The sequence below is a fragment of the Pseudochaenichthys georgianus genome, chromosome 9 (genome assembly GCF_902827115.2).
Source record: "Pseudochaenichthys georgianus chromosome 9, fPseGeo1.2, whole genome shotgun sequence".
NCBI lineage: Eukaryota > Metazoa > Chordata > Actinopteri > Perciformes > Channichthyidae > Pseudochaenichthys > Pseudochaenichthys georgianus.
In genome coordinates this window covers 43,000,540-43,019,555 of record NC_047511.1, presented here as the reverse complement: position 1 = coordinate 43,019,555, position 19,016 = coordinate 43,000,540, and the positions used below count along the sequence as shown (strand labels likewise).

The window sequence follows — 19,016 nt, the reverse complement described above, 5'->3', positions numbered from 1 at the left end:
CTTACACTAGGGGCCAGGCGGGGTCTCGGGCCCCTGTGGAGTTATTAAAGGCCAGAGGGGACCGGGGACAGTATCACCGCTGCCTGCTACATCCTTCGTTCGGACCCTGCCTCCCTCCACCTTTCCCCTGCTCCTTCCTGGCCTCACTGGGTGCACGTTCAAGGTCTTTGTCTGATTTTGTGACCGAGGATGTATTTGTATTATTTTCACTCAGCCTCTCACTTCTTTTTTTCAAACGATGCAATCTGCTCTTTGACTTTTTACTAGCCTGTACATAATAATATAATAATAATAATAATACACATTTCACAAAGTGCTTCGCAAGTAAGAACAAAAGTTAAAATGAAGACCACAGAAACATGAATACAATAACCACGAGGCAGAAATGTACGGTCAACATAAAAGCAAAACACAGACCACGTGGAGTCCTGAAAGGAACAAACGTAATAACGGAACACATCACACACATTTCAAATAGAAATAAAAGCCAATGTAAAAAGACAGGTCTTCAGTCTTTTTTGAAAAGCTCCGACAGAGACTGCAGAGCGGAGAGGGAGAGAGTTCCACCTGAAAGGCACGGTCACCGTTCATGTGCCTGAGCTGCCTCCATCTCCATGTTTAAAGCTGATACAGAATCTGTTAGGAAAAAAATATCACTCGTCACCGGCTTGAGCTTCAGTATCAGGATACATGTATCTATTATCCTTGCAAGAATGGAAGTAGTCATCACACATACAGAGCTGCATGGGACAAATAGTTCCCCGAATATTGTCCTTAGCCGATTTCACACCAAGTACTTTGCACTTAGTTCCCAGCACTTAGTACCCCCATAGAGCCGATCGCGTTCACACCGGAATAAATTATCTGAGGGAGGATTAGGCAAAGGAAGCCGCTGATGTCACTTCTTCTTCTTCGGGTTTACTAGCAGGCCGCAAACAACTTCACGGCGTATACTGCCACCCGAAGTCCCCGGCCGGAAGTCCCCGAGTAAATCGCCAGAACGCCGACACCTCCTCATCTCCACCGCTCCCATGTTCTTTTTTGTGTTGCCATAAGTTAGTCTCTCTCCGTTGGTGCGTGGGGCTAATGCTAATAATGCTAATGCCAGCTAATACAATGGCGGCTTCAAAACACTTTTCAGAGTTTTACGGGGCGGGGTTTGCAATTCGCCCAGCCAATCAGAAATTGGTACTTTTCTCCCCAGGATAGTCCCACCTCTCTAGCAGGCACTACAAATAAAAGTTCTCTGAACTAACTTCTCTTTTTGGTGTGAACGCAAAATTCCAGGAACTAAACGGGAAAAGTACTCCGGTGTGAACGCGCCTCTTGACATGCTGATCTACAAGAGAGTGTTACAGTCACAAGATGCAGAATACCGGTTCAAAGCGGGATTCAATGTTTACTTCAGATTAGCTCCACGTCAGAAATGAGCATGCTTGTCATATGTCTATCTCCATAGAGGCTGAATCATCATGTTAATCGTATGCCTTACAGTCCCGACGCTCTTCTAGGTAATCATACATCCGGTTAGGTCCACAGCTGCGTAGGGCCTTTGTTACCATGTGTTACTCTGATATTGAAAAGAGAACATTCAGTATTTTCAGACAAGCGTCACATGTCATCAACCCATCTCCCTTTTCAGTTTTTACTGCCATATTTCCCAATCCTGCTTTGTGCATTTCCCATGCTCTCCCTCTCCTCCTCTTGAAACATCCTTCTTTAGCGCCCTGCCTCCCTCCACCTTTCCCCTGCTCCTTCCTGGCCTCAGGGCCGCTCCCCTGGCCAGGTGTGCCAGCAGAAACACGGCAGGAAACACAACATTTCCACACTTCCTGTCTGCATGCGGACAGTGGACGCATTAGTCTTCCTCCTCTCTGCGCTCTACAGTACTGAAGGATGTCATTAGATGTTCACATTTCCTTTTTTCTTTAAAAGACATTTGTCCGTCTGCGTTTTACAAGTTACTGATGACATCACTGGGTGTCGATCTCCTGCCTGTGTTTTGTTGGGAGATTACATTTGAAGTGACAGAAAACAGACGTTGTTATTCCTGTATTAGAGATTGTGATGGTTACGGCAAGTTCTTAAATATCAGCACACATTATCTGTAGCATTGTCAGGATTTAAAACTCGTTGAACTGATCCTCTAAAATAAATATTATACCTATTTGTGGTATCGTGGTATAGGTGTTTGTGCATAATGGGTAAACAATAATATCAAGTAAACACAATAAAGTTAAGCTAAATAAAAAGTTAGCTAGATAAAAGAGTTAAAAATACGTTTTTGGTTTTATTTTTAAAGCATTGTCCCTTTTTCATTTTGAGCTTTCATACATTTCTGAGTTCAAATGTCTTGGCATAAAGCCATACACTTGTAATGTCCAATATAACAATCAACATCTGTACATTTAACCTTAATCTTGAACAAGCAACAGTCAGTTAAGGTTTGAAACAAACACATCTTAAACTTATATGTATTCATACATGTATGAAAGAGTTTGACAGTCAAAAATTAAGATAATCTGCTTCAAGAACTGTAAAGGTGTGATTTGATCAGATTAGATGGAAAAGGAGTGACAACATAAGCACACAGCTCTACAACTATTCACATTTGAATCTAAATGGAGCTGGAGATTAGTGATTGATTGATTAGTATGAGAAGGCCCATTCCTTTTTCCAATTGAGCCCCACCCGCTTGGAAACACTGAGAAATGTCTTTTATTAAAGAGGACCTATATGCTATATTGGAAAAATATATTGTAGGGCCATACCTATATAAAACATGTCTGTGAAGTTTTTTGCTTAAAATACCAAACAGATCACCCGTTGTAGCCATGCCTCGTACTGCTCAAACCCCTCTTTTGCAGCCCTGTTAGAGAAACGCGGATCTTGGGTCCTTAGCTTGAAAAAAAAAAAAGAGAGAAGGCGGAGCTAATGCCTGATCAGAATTTTACCGGAGATAAAGTTAAATTCTGCTGTGATAAAACCCCATCCTGTTCTAAACCACATCAAGGATTATTTCTGAAACAGCATGGAGCTCAAATGCTTTTTCTCTTGCGGGTTTATCACAAGGTGAGTTCCTTTTTTTATTTCCTGCTTTTTAAACACACGTGCTCTCCAGTACAGGTTAGCTCTGAGTGTTAGCGAGGCTTGCTAATGTAAGCAAAGACGAGATTACGTCCAAAACACGTCAGGCATTGTTTCTGATAGAAATTTTCTGTGGGTCCGCTGCCGAGTTGACGTCATATCGGCAGCCAATCTGTATCCGCTCGTTTTTCACCAGTTTTTAAAAGATTTGGGTACGGAGGACAAGAGAGAGGGTTTTATTTTCTGACGCTGCGTGAGTTCCCCGACGCACCGGGGACACATGTATGTATAAAATACATCACAAAGTGCATTTTGCATGATAGGTCCCCTTTTAAACAATCAAACATTTAAAATTGTCTTTTGTGTAGGATAACATCACGAAAACTTAGTAAGATTACATCAGAAGTTACAAGGTGGTGACACCTCCTAGATTGATAGATACTTTATTGATCCCAATGTGGGAAGTTATTTTGTTACAGAAGCAGAATTGTGTTCGGACATAACTTAAACAACTTTAAAAAGTGGAAAAGAGAATTATCAATACAAAAAAAATATGAATAAAATATTCTAGATAATTTAAATTAAAAGTCAAAGATTCTACAGGATTGGTTTGAGGTGTTACGAAAACACACCAAACTATTCATAGAACAAATGTTCTGCAAGAAGTTTGTTTGACATTTCCAATTTTCTTTTCCAGACACGCTTTATTAAGCACAGACGCTACAAGTTTTTTTCTACAGCTAGTTAGCTCTTTTAATCTTAAAATCTGTTTTGGCCTGAAATAGAACACGTAATCATTGTTGGCATCATGTACGATCTATTCCCCGAACGAAACGCCTCCCTCACATTTCTCTCCTTTTGTCTTTGTTCATTTGATTGATCAGATAAGCTCTCATTTCAACTTATGGACGGTTGTTGTGGCTAATTAGCCTAGCCGTCTAGAAGCTTCCTCTAAATGTCACAACAGCTTTGTTCAGATGTGTGTGTGTGTGTGTGTGTGTGTGTGTGTGTGTGTGTGTGTGTGTGTGTGTGTGTGTGTGTGTGTGTGTGTGTGTGTGTGTGTGTGTGTGTGTGTGTGTGTGTGTGTGTGTGTGTGTGTGTGTGTGTGTGTGTGTGTGTGTGTGTGTGTGTGTGTGTGTGTGTGTGTGTGTGTGTGTGTGTGTGTGTGTGTGTGTGTGTGTGTGTGTGTGTGTGTGTGTGTGTGTGTGTGTGTGTGTGTGTGTGTGTGTGTGTGTGTGTGTGTGTGTCAGCTCCAGCCCAGTCTCTTATCAGTCAGCTCACTGTTGTTGTGTCCTCGCCTCACAATGGATCTGTGGTCGGTGCTACAGTACAGCAGAGAGTGGAGCTGCAGACAGGAAGGCCGGATTTAAAGAGAAAGCCTATAGTTAACACTCTGATTCGCTGATAGGGATATTTTGCCAGTAACTGATGCTTTAATTCAAAATGATCAAAGGAGAAAATAAAGTATTTTATGTGTCAGTCAGGGAGGTAAAGCCTCAACAGAGTGTAGAACTTTTTGAAACTCCATTTAATGAAAAGCCTTATAGTTCAGCGAGGTAGATAAAAACACATGCATGGTTTATAACACACTATATTGTATTCGTCATCAGTTAATATATCTTATGATGTAACTAATGTATCCATAATTGATAACACAGTATAATAAACCTGTGAGGATATTTTTTTTACAAGTAATAACACACACAAACACACCTAACATGTGTAGTAAAGTATTTACTGACATCAAAACACATGTATAAATCCTTCATATGCAGTTTTAAGACTTCATTAATGAGTTTAATTGTTGACCCTATAAATAAAAGATGTACTTATTAAATGTATCCTGGAGCTCAATCCTACATCTCTTGGCCCTCAGCAGCAGGAAGTATAATGCCATATTAACAGATAAAGCTCTCCTATCTGACCCTGTCAATATGGCCCCCCCGTTATGTTTTGTTTAGTTTAGTAACTGAAAAAAAAAATATATAAAAATAAAAATAAACAGATAAATAACTTATAATAATGTATAAATGAATAATGATGAAATAAAAACACCCTATTTTATATTCACATAAGGTATGAAGATGTATTTTATGTGATAACAGCAATTGTATATATACTTGTAAAGGTAATGAATGTATCCCTAACCACTCTTATTTAATCAAAGGGGCTATTCTGAATATATTCCTGTTTTTCAATATATATATAATTGAAACAAGAGTACCGGACAACAATTCAATTTCTAAATCCAAATAGCTAAATTCCACTTTAATCCTCTATTATTGTGCCAGTGAGAGAATGACATGTATATGCAGTGCGTTCCAGAGTTGTGGACGTTTAGGAGAAGAAAAATATTTAGAGGTCTCTCTTTGGGGAATTGGTCATGAATGCCTCACTTCCCCTCTCTCTCAGCCACCCATGCTGTGGAGCTCTGCAGGTCCCTGAACCCCCCCCTGGTTTAAAAAGAGGGGAGGGGGGGGGGGCGTTGTTCTTCGGCTCCAGCCAGGAAAAGGGTCTCGGGGGTTTGTTATTTTTGCTGTCCGATAGCATCTACATGGGTAGCTCAGAGCCGGGTGTTTATTATGCTACCCAGCCTGGTTGTGTGGAGCTATGGAGACGAGGGGGTGGGGGGGGTGAGTGGTCCATGCCCCGTCACCATAGAGACTCGGTGTCGACAGCATCAGTCACCCGTCCCCCAGGAAGTGTCAGGAGTCACACCTTTGGGTGTCCCGGGGGGCCGATGGGAACCGACGCCCAGCTGCTCATCACTTCCTGCTCAGCTGGCCAGATGTTGTTAATTTTTCTTATTTTTAATGTTATTATAGTGTTCTTTTTTGTTTTGTTACTAACGTTTTTATTTATGAACATACATGGTACATAGCTCACACGGTACAGCATACGGAAAGAGGAAGGTCAAGCTACAAAACATGTTAGTTAAGTGTTCCTGGTTAAGGGGAAGATACAGAGGTGTGAGATTACCAATCAGACACGACAGCGATCATAAAACAATAACAACAAATGATGCTTGATTAGAATAATTGTACGAAGGCCCTTTGGTGAGAGTCCTACAGTCACGCTACTAGTTAGCGGTCAGGCATCCCACAAAGTAATCCCAACTTCCTAGAACCACAGGTCCTCTACTATTATAGTGTTCTTAAAATAGTTCGCTATCTGGGTTTTTTTATTTTTGTTTTACTTGTATGTATGCACCACGACACCAAGTCAAATTCCTCGTACGTGTCACTGGTGATAAACCTGTTTCTGATTTAGCGGTTTCTATTTTATGCATTTTTTTTTTATTCTACGGCCATGAAAGGAACTTGTGTTTTAGGATTTGATTTCAGCTAGGAGACATTACATTTACAGTCGTATGAAATGTAGAAAAGCCGTAAATCCTCAATGTCTTAAGGCTGGTGCCAGCACATGGCATGTGTACCCACACTAGGAATAGGAATGTCAGTCCACCACTTTGGTTCAGACTGAAATATCTCAATAAGTACTGGATTGATTTCCTACAGACATTGATAGATCCCTATGACTTTGGTGGTCTGCTTTCTTTTTCTCTAGCCTTACCAGCGCGTTTAGGTTTTGAGTTCAATATCTTGACAACTGTTAGATATATTGCAGTGAAATGTGCTATAGATATTCAAGGTCTCCAGAGGACGCATTGTAATGGATGAGTGATCCTCTGACTTTTCATCTAGCACCACCATCAGGTCCAACACTTTGGTTGATGACCAAGAACCTGGGAAACTACTGAGATTTCCATCAGTCTTTTTGCTGACTAGCCAATGTTAGCATCCCAACGGTATAACCTCAAATAGTGACAATCTTTTTTTTTGTCATTCTAATCATGACCGTGGACTCATAATCTGCTTATGAAAAAAAACTGAACAACTTCTTGTTGGCAGTTAATCTTTTGGTTTCAGCAAAAGTTTATTGTCCTCGTTTAATTGTCAGGTTGGAATAAATTCTCACCATACAAGAGAGAGTCCATTGAGAGAGTCAATTCTTTATTGTTTGGTTGTTCTTGAAGGGAGAGTGTGGGAGTTTGAAGGTCTCCAGAGGATACATTTTGTATGAATTAAGTGACTTTTCATCTAACACCATCACCAGGTCAAGTGTGTCCAATGGTTTGCGTTATGACCAATCGTCCTCAGCACAGTTATGTACTATTTAACCAAAGGGGACCTATCATGCAAAATGCACTTTTTGATGTCTTTTATACATAAATATGTGTCCCCGGTGTGTCGGCGAACTCACGCAGCGTCAGAAAATAAAACCCTCTCTCTTTTCCTCCGTACCCAAATCTCTAAAAACGGGGAACAACGGAGCTGATCCAGATTTGCGTCCGATATGACGTAATATCTGAAATGTGGACCCACGGCCCAATCAGAAACGTTGCTATCAGAAACAATGCCCGACTGTTTTGGACGTAATATGGTCGGTGTTTACATTAGCATCGCTAACACTCAGAGCTAACCTGTACTGGAAAGCATGTGTGTGAAGAAGCAGGAAGTAAAAAGGAACTCACCTTGTGGTATAACCGGCAAGAGAGAAAGCCTTTGAGCTCCATGCTGTTTCAGATCCTTGATAATCCATGATATGGCGTTTCATCACGGCAGCATTTAGTTTAGATAGTAGCTGCCGGGTCCCGCATGAGCTCAGACCCCTCCTTTTTTATTTTATCAATTTATTTATTTTTTAAAGCTTTATTCCCAAATCAGCGCTTTTGAAACAGGAAGTGAAATAGAGGGATATGAGGCATGGCTAGAATGGGTGATCTGTTTGGTATGTTTTTTATATATTTCTATATATCTGAGACCGATGCTACTGCTTACAAATAGCATGATAGGTGACCTTTAACCAATGTTAGCATTTTCACAGTATAGAGCTAGGGACATTTTAATTTTTTTGCTAAACATGACCGAAGACTCTTGTCGTGAAAAGGAGAACAGATAATTCATTGATGATCAGACTTGATGGCAGTTCATCTTTTTGTTTCAGCAAAAGTTGGAAAGAATTCTCATTATATAAGACAGTCCATCGAGAGTCAATTCTTTATTGTTTAGTGGTTTCTGAATGGAGAGTTTGGGAGATTCATTGCAGAGTTTAACAAAATGGTGGCTTTTGATGACTTCCATGACTGTTTATTTTAATTTATTTAATTTTTTTTATTATTTTTTTTTATTTATTTTATTTATTTTATTTATTATATTATCTTTTCTTTTTAATGACTGATTTTAAATGCCATTTTCTTAATGTCTTTCATTTTTTGTAAAGCACTTTGAATTGCCTTGTGTTGAAAAGTGCTATATAAATAAACTTGCCTTGCCTTCCATAATTCTTGGACAAAGTTTTCTGTCGGCAATGAGGGACTGTCTTCTGAACACTGTGCCGATAGCCTCTCTCCTCTTCAACACCGCTATTTCCATAATTTATAACCTAATCTTCTCCTTGTGTTGTTTCCTTTCTTTGACCTCAGGCAGAGCCCCTGAAACCAAAGCTCTGGGTCTGGACAAGCTGGGCGTCCAACTCAAAAAGGAGTCGGGGAAAATCATCGTGGGTGCTGATGAATCCACCTCGGTGCCAAACATCTTCGCTTTCGGTGACATCGGGGAGGTATGTGATGTCAACAGTCTCCACACTGACGGCAGGAACAGCCCTGGAAAACACTCCACATAATTATTAGTTATTATTAGTTTAAACGTTATGTCCACATCCCTCACACTCTCTGTAAATGCTTGTCGTTGTTGAGCACCTGGTCTACCTATGTGAGGAATTTTGGATTCAAGCTAACACCCATCAGCTCAGTAGACATTGTGTATGATGTCTGAGAATGCTGAAATGTGTATGTTATGAAGTCAAACGAATAAACTGTAGTTGGTAGATTTTGTTGAACCTTGAGTCAAGGATGTAATAGGTGGTACACACACTTTCTTCTACAACTCATACTCAAAACAGAGTAAATAACCACCAATATGACCAAGTTTAGCCTATGTTCACGCTTCCTGTAAAATAAGCTTCCCATTTTCTTCAAATCTGTTTGCTATCACTAAAACACCTGGTTCTTAAAATGAGCTACGGTCATAAAGGTGTGTCGTATGTCAGATGTAAAGAGGATACACTTTAGATTTAAAGAAAACCATGAGTGTTGGAGAGTTCTTGTGGAATCCTTACAAAGTCTTAAACGGTATTGAATTAGTAAATCTGAAAATAAAGTCTTAGTTGGTTTGAAATTGTCTGGAATCGATGTTTCAAAAGTTGCGGTGGCGCAGTGGTCTGTGCGTTTGATCATCAGATCAAGGGGGCATTGGGGAACTCCAGTTCGAAACCCGCTCCCGCCCCACTGCGTCAGGCCGTTGTGTCCTTGGGCAAGACACTTCATCCGAATTGGCTCCTGTGGGTATTGTCCACAGTAGATGACCATTACATATCTGTATGTGTAATGTGTATTTGTAAAGCGCTTTGAGAGTCATTGATAAAGCGCTATAATAAATATAAGGATTATTATTATTATTATAAAAAGGCTCAGACATTAGGATTTAGACAAATTCATCTATTTGTTATTTATTTGGATTTACGTGATGCCTTTCGAATGCACTATAGCAAAAACATATTACTGTACGTAACAATTGGTGCTACATTTAATTTCAAATGCCTTTTCAAAAATCTCATTTCCATTTAGGAAAACTTACCTGGAACCCTGTTGATCAAGGTGATAACATAGAGACGTTAGCATATTTGTTTACATGACACACTTTTAACGTTTAACCAGCTAGTACTTGTTAGTAGACAGATTTCAGTGAAGCTTTTTTAGGCTGCTGTCATGTGTTTCTCGGCAGTACCACTGTGTGCTCAGAGCCGAACCAGCCATGTTAATACTAGTTATACCTGCTGCATGAAATGTTGTTTTTTCACCATGACCAGCTGCGAGCTTCCTTCCTGCCTCCCGGGCCTCATGACACACACACTTTTTGATTGACAGCTCCCTTTGATCAGTTGTGCTTCACCCCAAAATGTCTAATCAACTTTTTCACAGCAGTGGGGAAGCTTTTTTTTGTATTCCTTTTTTTTTTTTAAAGCAGCGCGGTTGATATCTCACTTTGTCCGCGCTGGTTTGTTATTTTTGTCCACTCAAAGAAGAGTGCCGAGAAATGCATCACGATGACGAATGACAGTTACTGGAATACCAGATCTCACACTCAGGCAGAGGAGCGCGGGATGTTTGGGACAACAGGATGTAGGGTGGCAATTTAACAGCTTCAAGTCATGCCTGTAGAATTGCCCTGCAGCCCCACTGTTTCCTGCACCATTCAATAGTGTGTGTGTGTGTGTGTGTGTGTGTGTGTGTGTGTGTGTGTGTGTGTGTGTGTGTGTGTGTGTGTGTGTGTGTGTGTGTGTGTGTGTGTGTGTGTGTGTGTGTGTGTGTGTGTGTGTGTGTGTGTGTGTGTGTGTGTGTGTGTGTGTGTGTGTGTGTGTGTGTGTGTGTGTGTGTGTGTGTGTGTGTGTGTGTGTGTGTGTGTGTGTGTGTGTGTGTGTGTGTGTGTGTGTGTGTGTTTTGGCTGACATCCAGAACATTAAAGGCCAGATATTTGTTGTAAGTACTAGATGGTTTAAATGTAAGCACCTATGTCAGTTGTTGACTCTCGTTGCCGTGTTAGCATTTCGGCAATGAGTTCTACTGTGTGTTATGTTGTCAGAAATGTTTGAGATAAAACCGGATGACCAAATGGTTTTCAGTTAGTTAAAGAAAGGTAAACACATTTGACAGAACAAAACCCAGATCTCATGGGTTGTGGTCAAAATAAATGAAAGTATATTGATTTGTGTCTTTACTCAGGGTCGTCCTGAATTGACCCCGACGGCCGTTAAAGCGGGAAAGCTTCTCGCCCGCAGACTGGCCGGTCACGGCACGGAACTCATGAACTACGACAATGTAAGAAGCACACACACACACACACACACACACACACACACACACACACACACACACACACACACACACACACACACACACACTCAGACTGACAATTTCCTTCCATCTTTCCGAAGCTTGTATCTCCTGAGCCTATTGTGTTGTGCTTAATTGAATGCCAATTACTAGCTATTTGCGGTTTAAATAGTCTCCGATGTATCCACACCTCCAGCCTCTATTCAGGATGAGTCATCACATACACATGTCAACATTTTCCAAAATGTCCTTCCTCCGTGACATCCTCTTTAAAGACTGACCCTCAAATGATATTGATATCGTTTTCATGTCAAGAAGGTAATAGGTGTGAACTATATTGTTTCCAGAAGAAATGTTTTAGCTGCTTCTGTAATATTGGAATACAAAGAAAACGTATTCATATCTTCATGTAAAGTGACTGAAAAAAACCATTTTATTATCATATTATTACATTTTCTGTCAAAAAACTAATCAATGAATTGCCGTATTGTTTCAGCTGTATCTTGATGTTATCTGTGATGTGTGTGTTCGTGTGTGTGTCAGGTGGCCACCACTGTGTTCACCCCCCTGGAGTACGGCTGTGTGGGTCTTTCGGAGGAAGAGGCTGAGGAGAGGCATGGGAAAGACGGCATCGAGGTGAGACAGATGTGTCGGTAAAATACAGCTGTGAAAAGTATATTTCCCACTGAGTGCTTCCAGGATTAATTAGTAGCGTTTTGAATGAAATCCTTTAATATGTGATTTATGCTGGTAGTTTCTTCTGACTTATTTACATGAATGAACTCCAACTGTAACTACTATATAGAAGATACACCAGAAAAGCCCATATTGCATGTTAGCATCTTTTAATAATTTTCCACAATTTGTTTAAATTCTTTTAAACATTAAAGCTCCCGTGTCATGGCCATTTCCACTGATCATAATTCCATTGTTGAGGTCGACTAGAATAGATTTAAATTGTGCAATTTTCCAAACTCACATTGGTTTCTCACAGCATCTCTGTATAGTATCTGTATTCACTCTCTGTCCTAAACGGCTTGTTGGAGCTCCTCCCCCCCCCTCCCTGTGAGCCCACTGTGCTCTGATTGGTCAGCTCGCCCACTCTGTTCTGATGAGTCCACCACCGTTACAGCGGAACATCAGTGATTATGTGTTACAATGGCGTTAGCAACCAGAAAAGGACACCAGTGATGACAAGCAGATGAGAATGCTGCGTGGGGTCTGGGTGCCGTGTTGGCGGGACGTTGCGCGGCTCGCTGCTGCGAGGAGCGGACGGTGTGAGCTGGGTTCATTTCCTGCTTGCTGCGTGGGGTCTGCGAGACAGCGAGTCGTCGCTAATGGACGTGGGAAGTGGGGGGGTGCTGAGGGGGCTGCCGCACCCCCACCTGCGAGGCTCCACTAGCAAGAACCGGAAAAGCATGACATGGGACCTTTTAAACAAAAATATTTTCAGTTGTTGAGACGGGATATGTGTTTTTTTTGTCTTTTTTGTATTGGTTAATATTATAAAGTCACCATAAGTGATTGGTGGAACATTTTAATTGTATTTAAAAATATGTGTTAAAGGGTACTATGTATCTACTTTAAGGCCCTCAATTGACTTATTGTGACGTTGAGTCTACTAATCTGTAGAATGAAATATGTCTCTATTAAGAAAGGACCCACTTCCTATATGATGACAACACAGAACTGCTGAGCATTGATCCATAAGCGTTTACTTTATTAAATCATGTGTTTAGACCTTTTACTATCCGGCTGCACGCCACACATCCACAACTATATTTCCAAAGCCAGTGTTAGTGGCCACAGCCTGCATCAAAACACAATGTCCCGTAACCACCACACAAACATTGACACACACAAAGGCCACAGCGAGCAGCTCCGTCCTTCAGGAGCTTGTGTACGTGCGCGCTGTGCCAGATGCTCGCCAACACCTGCAGGAGGCCGAGGATAAACGGTTTGGGCTGTGAGTGGCAGGCGAGCAGGAGGCCTGATGGAGGTGTGTGTGCGGCGATGACAGGAGCTAAGATCTGAGGAGGAGCCGCGGCACCGGCCCCCGACAGCTGCACGGCCCTCGCAACTTGTGTCGGCACGTCCACGCGGAGAATTAAACACACACACACCGCTCACACTCGTCTTCAGCGAGGGGTTAGGAATCAATCACCGTCACGAGCAAGCCTTGATGCTCTCATTCTGATACAGTGGTTTGGATACGTGTTCATGAGGCAGAGCTGAATCAAATGTACAGCATCATATTCTGTTTTGATCTGTTCCTCCTCTATTTCAAATGTATGTACTTATTTCTGCATTTTACTTATTACTTATTTCATTCTTTGGCAATATCTTATTTATATTTCTCTTGCACAGTTCACGTTCGTGTGTCCTTAGAACATGGTATGTTACATTGTTTGGAGGAGCCTAGGACTTTTTCTAGATGGCCAAAACTACTAATCTTAGATGTATGTAATATAAGACACACTAAGCTATGAAGTGGCTCCTAAATCGGTTATGTTTTGGTTGGAGATGTAAAGACCACAATTACACAATCGATACTATTTCTACTGTTAATGTGGTGCATGTTCTGTTTCTCTGTCTGCAGGTCTACCATGCCTTCTACAAGCCTCTGGAGTTCTCTGTTGCAGAGCGCGATGCCAGCCAGTGTTACTTAAAGGTCAAGTTAAACTGCACACCAAACTGTCGCATTGTATACACGATGTAAATGTACTCCTGCAGTCAGGTTTGAACAACTCTTTGAAGGGCTCAATTAGTAAAATAGTTTGAAAGGTTGAACCCTGACCATTTTTTATTCGTCCATCGGTGTCCAACCTCGAGGATTTCTTTCTTCATTTGAGGCTAAAAACATTATAAGCTTATCTCTGCTTTTCATGGAGTCATTTGTACACGTTGTCACACTCTGCACCTCTGGTAGTATCTACTGTTTTTTAAATGTTGATTTTTAACTATGTTTTCTCTGTTTAGTGGATTGTTTAGTTGCCATTTGTTTGAGTGTTAATGCTCATGTAAAGCTCTTTGAATTGCCTTTGCGTCCGAAATGTGCGTTATAAAAAAAAAACATAACCTTTAAGCAGCTCTGGGATTTACTGGCACTTTCACACCGGAGTACTTTTCCCAGTATAGTCCCGATAGTTCTTCAAATGTTGCGTTCACACCAAAAAAATCCGGAACTAGAACTTAGTTCATGAGAACCTTTTCAGCTAGTGAGCAGGTACTTTCATGGGAGAAAAGGGTTCCCATTTCTGATTGGCTGGGTGGAACCACGCCCCGTAAAACTCTGCCGCCATTGTATTTGCTGGCATTAGCATTATTAGCATTAGCCCAGCGCACCAACGGAGAGAGACTAACTTATGGCAACACAAAAATAAACATGGGAGCGGTGGAGATGAAGAGGTGTCGGCGTTCTGGCGATTTACTCGGAGATTTACTCCCTAATCCTACTGAAGCCAGTCCCCAACTCCGGGGACTTCCGGCCGGGGACTTTGGGCGGCAGTATACGCCGTGAAGTTGTTTGCGGGGCCAGAGGGGAAGTCTCCATCTACTTCCGCTCCATGGGACCTTATTTCGGAAAAATGATGTATTGAAGTCAATGGAGAGAGAAAACGTATCCTTCGATCCCGTTTGAATTGTGCCATGAATTACACATATGATGTTTGTCAATCTTAAAAAATAATTTCCATGTCAAAAAAGTCACAGTTTGTGGTAAAACTGTTGAAATATAAGACTATGAAAAATACGCAACTAGAAAGACTACAAATCCCAGAGTCCCGGTCCCGCATGCTGGCTCTTACGGAACCGACTAACTCCCCTTGTGTGTGCAGCTCTCAACGCGCCCAGACTTGTAGTGATTTTCACCTCTTTTAATACTTTCCGCCTCATTCTGAAAGAAAGAAGTGAGATGTTTCAACGTGACGGCCGTCTTGGTGTGTGGTGCGAGACGGGAGATGTAGGTCATTGAGCGTTTCACACAAAATAAAGTGTTACTTCACGGTTTTACGACACGTTTTTATTTTCTTGACTTGTAAAATTATCTTTTTAAATCGACAAACATCATCTGTGTAATTCGTGGCACAATTCAAACGGGATCGAAAGATAATCTTTCTCTCTCCATTGACTTCCCCGGAAAGGGAGGGACCTCTCTATTTGACTAATCCTCCCTCAGGGAACTTATTCCGGTGTGAACGCGATCTGCTCTTTAGTTCATCAGAACTCTTTAGTACTGGGAGCTTGGTGTGAAAGCGCCTACTGTCCCTGCTCGTTGGTTATGTTGCAGGTGAAACTTCAGCTCCTTGTTTCAACTCAGTGTTTTTCCTCCTCAGGTGGTGTGTGAGCGGGGGGGAGACCAGAAGATCCTGGGTCTGCACTTCACCGGTCCGAACGCAGGAGAGGTCACACAGGGCTTCGCTTTGGGCCTCCAGTAGGTTTAACTCATCGTAGATTTGACATGTTTTATCCATTTAAGGCTCGGTGGAACAGCCCTCAAGTACTTATGTGTTGAGTCAGCAAGATGTCCAGAATGGAATGATTTCTTCTCTGTCAACACTCGTGCTTTCAGTAAAAGATACATTTCAGTTTAATTCCTACAACAAATCAGACATTTAAAATGTAAGACACCAATGAAAAATGTAAGTTACTGTTATTTAAGTATTAGATGGTAAAATGTTGCTGTATAATGGGATGAATGGAGTAAATGAGTAAAGTGCAGATAAAGTCGACTTTTTTCAAGCATTTTTCTCATAATATAAAATACTTTTAAAGTTGTAATACATTGCCTGATTACGTATCACTCCCAGTAACCAAAAGTACTGTGGACCAGTTTTAGCCAACACACTCTTTTCTGGCAAGTGCTCGTTAAACATGAACTGCTTTGATGCAACTATTCAACATGTCACAGAAACCGTCTTTACATTTGCAAACAGCCACATGAACCGGTCCCCTGTGTGTCAGCGTTAGCGAACACGCCCTTTGTTGGTCGGTAAAATACAACAATGAGACTTTTTACAATAAGACTCAGAAACAGGTTTATTACTCATTTAATTTGACTTGGTGTCATGGTGCATACATAACGGTAAAACAAGAACTAAAAACCACAGATAGAGAACTATTTTAAGAACACTATAGTAACAACAACAAAATGAGAAAATAAAATAAAGCAGTATTTACATTGAAATAGGACGGAATAAAAATAAAATATGTGTCAACATTGTGTGTGTGTGTGTGTGTGTGTGTGTGCGCGTGTGTGTGTGTGTGTCAGGTGTGGAGCGACATATTCCCACCTGCTGCAGACGGTCGGCATCCACCCGACCTGCGCCGAGGAGCTGACCAAGGTCAACATCACCAAGCGGTCCGGTCTGGACGCCACGGTATCGGGCTGCTGAGGTTAAGCGCCTCGGCTTCTGAACAGTACGAGCTCACAGGGTCCTCTGTTAGCCTCCTCTCTCCTCCTCTTCCTCTTCCTCTTCCTCCTTTTTGAATGGCTCACATTCCTCTCTCTGAAACAGCGTCTCCTCATAGGCCAGATCATAACACAGGTTAGTGTCACCAACACATCATGTGCACACCATGATTATCCCATGGTGCAAGTGTTACTGAGGGTTATGGATCGGGTTAGTGAGAGCCGTGTCTTTAAAATAAACAGTCTCATCAATCAGGATTAAAGCCGTGCTGAACTCGCACGAGAACCGCACTCTTAGCGTGTTCTTCTGAATATATATTCTGCAAATATTGTTGTTTCTCCGGCTGTACTTCCTGTCCATTAGTCTTGGAGGTGACACATACCATACACCCCCGCAACCCCACCCCCACATGACACTGATGGATGGCCCCAGGGCCGCAGCGACCCCGCCCCATTTCCCATGGACACACACAAACAGTCGCTGGGCCGCCTGTCACTCAGGCGCCCCAGACCTGGTCAGGGAGCCACGGCTTGAGACTCCTTCCTTTTCCTCTCGTGCCCTTAACCATCCCTATACACAACATAATAGAGTGGGACTCCACACACGAGCTGCGTGAACTCTACCTGTTGGTACCAGAGCTCTGTACTACCCAGACTCACCCAAAGGTGGCACTATTGCCCTCCAATCCCCCCTTTTTCTCTCAACCAGGAATAGAAGACAGTATAAAGTAGAAACTGGATAAACCTTACGCCATTTAATCCCTTTAATCCCTTGAGAAAAGATATGTTGAAGAAAAGCACTCTGGCTTTATTGGTGCCAAACTGATAAGGGCTATCTGTTGTGTGTTTACATGGAGGGCAGGTTGGGCCTAAAGAGTCATCACCCTCGTAGATAAGGCGAGTTGTTTATATCAATAAAGCCGTAATAGGCCGCCACAGTTTGCACAAATGTTGAACCTGATGGATATGCATGACATCTTGGGTTTATTAAGTAGAATGAGGAGGAGGGGGGGGAGGGCTCTCAATAACGTGGGTTGCTGCAGAAATGGAGGAGGCCGCCGAGGGGCGTCGTTTATTTGTATTTGAAGTCTAATCTGCCCGGTCTGATTAATGATTCCGATGAGGGGAGTGACAGTGTGCCAGGAGATGGAGAGAGGAGGAACAGCAGAGAGGGAGAGGTACCAGGTTTATTTGGGCCAGAGGAGAGAGAGCCGGGGAGGGAGCAGAGGTTTTGGGGGGATTCCTGTGTGCTCTGTTCAGGGCCGAGGTGCTGACTGAAGGACCCTGACCTCCGCTCAGCAGGAACAGCTTGACTCTATCACTCGGGGTGGAGGTGGAGGGGGGGGGTGGTGGCTATGGGAAGGACGGAGCCAACCTACACAAGACGGAGCGGTAGCAGCGTGTTTGCCCAGGGTAATTGAGTCTGTGTTCCCGTGCTTAACGAGCCACTTCAGAGACCCTGGGGTGGGCACAGGCAGCACGAGGGAAGTGATCGAGGCCATCGGAGTAACTGTAATGTCTGTTTGCTTTTTACCCTCCACTTCCCCTCTGTGTTTTCTCACAGCTCGACGCACAGTCAACTGAAAACCGTCCACTTCAATTAAATGTGTTATGTCAACAGACTTCACATAACTGTATTCGGTCGGTTGGAAGCAATGATATTACGTTTACATCAGTAATATTAGTCAACTTAATATTATTGCTTCCAACTCACCGAATACAGTTATGTGACATTTGGAAGACATAAGTCATTTAATGAAAGTCAACGTTTCAGTGTTTCCCCGCTCACAAAATGAACCAGTTTTATTTATGATATTGTCTTCTTTGAATGATATTTGTCATTGTCGTCACTCCAGGTCCGAGATATGAGCGGGGGGGCGGGGTCAGGGTTCAACTTTCAGGGCTCAACTTTCAGGGCGGCCAGCTAATGATGGCCTGCACGAAAACCCAAACCTGGGGAGTGCAGGCCTGATGTCACGTGACCGCCAACTTAGCTAGGTGTAAATAGAGATGTGTAATTTCCCATTAAAGCTCTTGGTATCGTGTATGTGTAAAACAATATGACAGAGTGTCTATTAAAGTAATCATGTCCACCGATTGAGTGTTTCATTTTGTATCTGTCTTGTGTTTATGCGCATTAATGTGTACATTTACACATAGACATACAGCACATGTGTGTGTAAGATAATTTGTCAATGTGCCGTTTTCACTTCCTAAACTATGCTAAGATTAAACATGTACTTAAAGGAATCGTTTTTTCGAAGATTAACATAAATAAAATGTCATTTAGCTCCCACTTTTATCAACGTTAACTCTGGCAAATCAGTTTGAACTCGGCCCTTTGAGTGCTACAATATCCAGGGTTCGTACGGGTGCTTGAAATCCTTGAAAATGCTTGAAATTTGACGTGGGGTTTTCAAGGTTGGGAAAGTGCTTGAATTTTGGGAATGGTGCTTGAAATTGAGATAAAGTGCTTGAAAATGTAAATCCATTTACTTTTACAATAAATTGCTGTCTGACTGAATAGTTCGCTTTTTAGATTAAAAGAAAAGCATTGCTTCGCTT

The 19,016-nt window shown here is 42.1% G+C and overlaps 1 protein-coding gene across 1 annotated transcript in view; it reads left to right on the top strand.

Moving 5' to 3' along the window:
• Window positions 1-18,548, top strand: part of txnrd2.2 (thioredoxin reductase 2, tandem duplicate 2) — a 43,010-nt gene extending 24,462 nt beyond the window's left edge. The window contains exons 12-17 of the mRNA XM_034091533.2: window positions 8,573-8,709; window positions 10,931-11,026; window positions 11,585-11,677; window positions 13,641-13,712; window positions 15,376-15,473; window positions 16,311-18,548. Of these exons, the coding sequence (XP_033947424.1) occupies window positions 8,573-8,709; window positions 10,931-11,026; window positions 11,585-11,677; window positions 13,641-13,712; window positions 15,376-15,473; window positions 16,311-16,434 (620 nt within the window). The 3' untranslated portion in view covers window positions 16,435-18,548. The remainder of the gene's footprint in view (window positions 1-8,572; window positions 8,710-10,930; window positions 11,027-11,584; window positions 11,678-13,640; window positions 13,713-15,375; window positions 15,474-16,310) is intronic.
• Window positions 18,549-19,016: the final 468 nt, after the last annotated feature.